At 37.9% G+C, this 3,093-nt stretch overlaps 1 protein-coding gene across 3 annotated transcripts in view; it reads right to left on the minus strand.

Annotated features, from left to right (window-relative positions):
* Positions 1-812: 812 nt before the first annotated feature.
* Positions 813-3,093, minus strand: part of USP28 (ubiquitin specific peptidase 28) — a 56,156-nt gene continuing 53,875 nt past the window's right edge. For all 3 annotated transcript variants that reach the window (XM_011977026.1, XM_011977025.1, XM_011977024.1), the window contains one exon: positions 813-2,374. In XM_011977026.1, coding sequence (XP_011832416.1) covers positions 2,199-2,374 — 176 coding nt within the window. In that variant the 3' untranslated portion in view covers positions 813-2,198. The remainder of the gene's footprint in view (positions 2,375-3,093) is intronic.

Here is a 3,093-nt window from a genome sequence, read left to right on the forward strand (position 1 = left end):
ATGACCTTGGATAAATCATGGTCCCTATCGTCATCCCAGTGTTAAGTAAAATAATATAGCTGAAGCACTGCACACAGGACTCAATATTGACAGGCATTAAAAAGTGAAAGGCAAATGGTGGTACACAGAATGTTAAACTGTAAAAGGTAATCAGTAAGAAAACTGATGAACTTCCCATGAAACAAAATCTTTGCAATGAGTTTTAAAACACTAAAGCACCTCTGAGTATCTGTAAAACATGGCCTACCATTAATCAAAGTACAGTTTGATCCCTGAAAAACATAGGTTTGAACTACTGAGTCCACTTACATGAAGTTTTTTTCAACCAAACGCAGATTGAAAATAAGAGTATTCACAGGATGCGAAAACCCAAGCATATGGAGGGTCTTTTCCTATATGTAGGTTCTGCAAAGCCAACTACAGAATTTGAGTATGCACGGATTTTGGTATATGCAGGGGTCCTGGAAGCAATTGCCAGTGTCTGCTGAGGGATGACTATATAAGAAACTTCATTGTAAGAAAATTGCTGGTTTTGCATTCTAAAATTTGACAAATTACAAAGTAGATGAGCTTACATGCAATGCAAATAGCCAATGAGATTAAAAAGTATCAGTTATCACTAGGTGCTGCTCAAGAATTGACTGTTGCCTTTTATTTCAAACACTGGCACTTCAGTCCCCATCAAGTTTATCAACCCTTTAATCTGCTTTTTGGTTTTAAAGAAAAAAATGGGAACAAGACAAATACCAAGTACGTCTATTTCCCAAATGGAAAATACATATTTAAATAAAGACCATACTGCACACCAAAGGTAAAACAAATACTTTTATTGCACATTTATAAAATCTGCATAGTTGTATCAAGAGTTCTTCCCTTTCATGATTCCATTAATCTTTAAAATTTGGTTAAAACACAATATCCAATCAGAAGCCTTTTAAAAATGATCAGTGGGAAGTATTTTTCTCTACATATACATATATATAGTTTTGCATATGTATGCTGCTTTTTTCTTTCGCTTTTTTTTTTTGTTTTTTTTTTGTTTTTTTAAACAAACCCACATCCCTTACTTTTAAGGGCAAAAAAGAAGGCCGGGTATGGTGGCTCGTCTGCAATCCCAGACTTTGGGAGGCTGAGGCAGGTGGATCACGTGAGGCCAGGAGTTAGAGATCAGCCTGGCCAATATGGTGAAACCCCATCTCTACTAAAAATACAAAAATTAGCCAGGTGTGGTGGCACATGCCTGTAATTCCAGCTATTCGGGAGACTGAGGCACGAGAATCACTTGAGCCCAGGAGACGGAGTTTGCAGCGAGCTGAGACTGCGCCACTGAACGCCAGCCTGGGCGACCCAGTGAGACTGTCTCAGAAAAAAAAAAAAAAGAGCAAAAAAGAGGAGGTGAACCAAAATAGTCTTTGGGCCAGCAGAAGCCTTATCGACTGTTTTTGACAATTTTTAGGTATTAGAAAATTTTACCTAAATGCCTAACAACTATTAATGCATGATCTTCAGTCAAGTTACACAATGCTGTTCTGTCTAAAGTCCTTAACGTTTTCCTTTCTTTCACTGAGGACTGAGTATGAGGTTTTCTGGTTTATTTAAAAGATAGAAAAGAAAGGAGAGAGACAGGTCTCTTTTGACTTTTCAACATCTTACTGCCATGTGATCTTATATTCTACCCACATATAAAAGGGCGCGGTTCATCAGCAACCCATTTTGTCATCTCCTGTCAAGAGTCAGGCAAGGTTTGTATTTCTAATCTCTTGCAGTTAAGAATTTTTAAATGTCATCTGTATTTGATAAAATAACTAGTAGATGTTCGTCTGGTTTAGGTTCTCATGAATCATTCTTCTATTCTGCTGTCCAAAATATTTATGCCTGAAGGATAATTTTAAAAGTGGCAAGAGGCTTAGAAAAGCCTAAGCATTGTTGTAGGTACAAGGCATTTCAGGTCTTCTGGCGTAATTCAACACCTTAATACACTGCTTTCTGCCTTTTCTAGTGAAATAGCTTTTATAATTTTGTACCTAAAAAGTGCAATTTTATTTTCAATCCTTCTTTACACATGCAGCATGGTTGGGGTCTGAATCGGAATCTTATGTGCCCATCTAATGCTCTTCCCAAGGTGAGCACTGTGACAACGAACTTCTGTGCAAGAGGCAGGCAGCCAGAAACCAAAATGGCCTTGAACATGTGGGAGCTTATTTCACTGTCACAGTTGAAACTCCTTGAATTGACTCCATGACAGCTGCAAATCGGCTACATAGGTCATAAGGAGAATTGGGTCGAATAGTTGGAGGCTCCTTCAAGACGATGATTTCTGCAGAAGGATCTAAAAGTCTGGGTAGAAACTCCCCTAGGCACAGCTGCAGATTTTCTGTGGAGGGAAAACAGATGTTACATATACAGCTAAACAGATCTCTGAGTAAAGGTGAATAAGCCTGAAAGGCCTTCTATTAGCCCCTTACCTAACCTCAAACATCAAAGCATTATGCTGGCCAGCTACTAATAAATGATTATTCCTTCAGGCCAAACCAGGAGCAAAGGCAAATAAACCAAACTTTAGCTCACTGCTTTAGGCCACCTGAAGCTGGCAAAATAACACTACATAATTACTTAATTATGAAAGGGTCTTCTAACCAATTGTCTTCTTAAAATACAAGGAAGTAGATATGATACTCTAATATAGATATGATGGTAATATTTTCTTTCAAATGTTTACAATATATCCATGTATACACACGGTTTTAAATCAGGGGTGTACAATCTTTTGGCTTCCCTGGGCCACACATGAACCTCACTAACAATGGCTGACGAGCTTTAAAAAAAAAAACTCATAATGCTTTAAGAAAGTTTACAAATTTGTCTTAGGCTTCAGGTTGGACAAGCTTGGTCTAAATAAAAACTGAAGACAGTAAAGGGAAAGACATAGCAACTAGCTATTACAGAATTTTAAAATAAATACTATCAACTTAAACACTTGAACAAGTCAACGGATTTTTTTTTTTTTTTTTTTAAGATAGGGTCTCACTCCATTGCCCAAGCTGGAGTGCAGTGGCCGGATGTCAGCTCACTGCAAGCTCCGCCTCCTGGGTT

This window comes from Mandrillus leucophaeus, unplaced genomic scaffold, assembly GCF_000951045.1.
Source record: "Mandrillus leucophaeus isolate KB7577 unplaced genomic scaffold, Mleu.le_1.0 Scaffold172, whole genome shotgun sequence".
In the NCBI taxonomy this organism is placed as follows: domain Eukaryota; kingdom Metazoa; phylum Chordata; class Mammalia; order Primates; family Cercopithecidae; genus Mandrillus; species Mandrillus leucophaeus.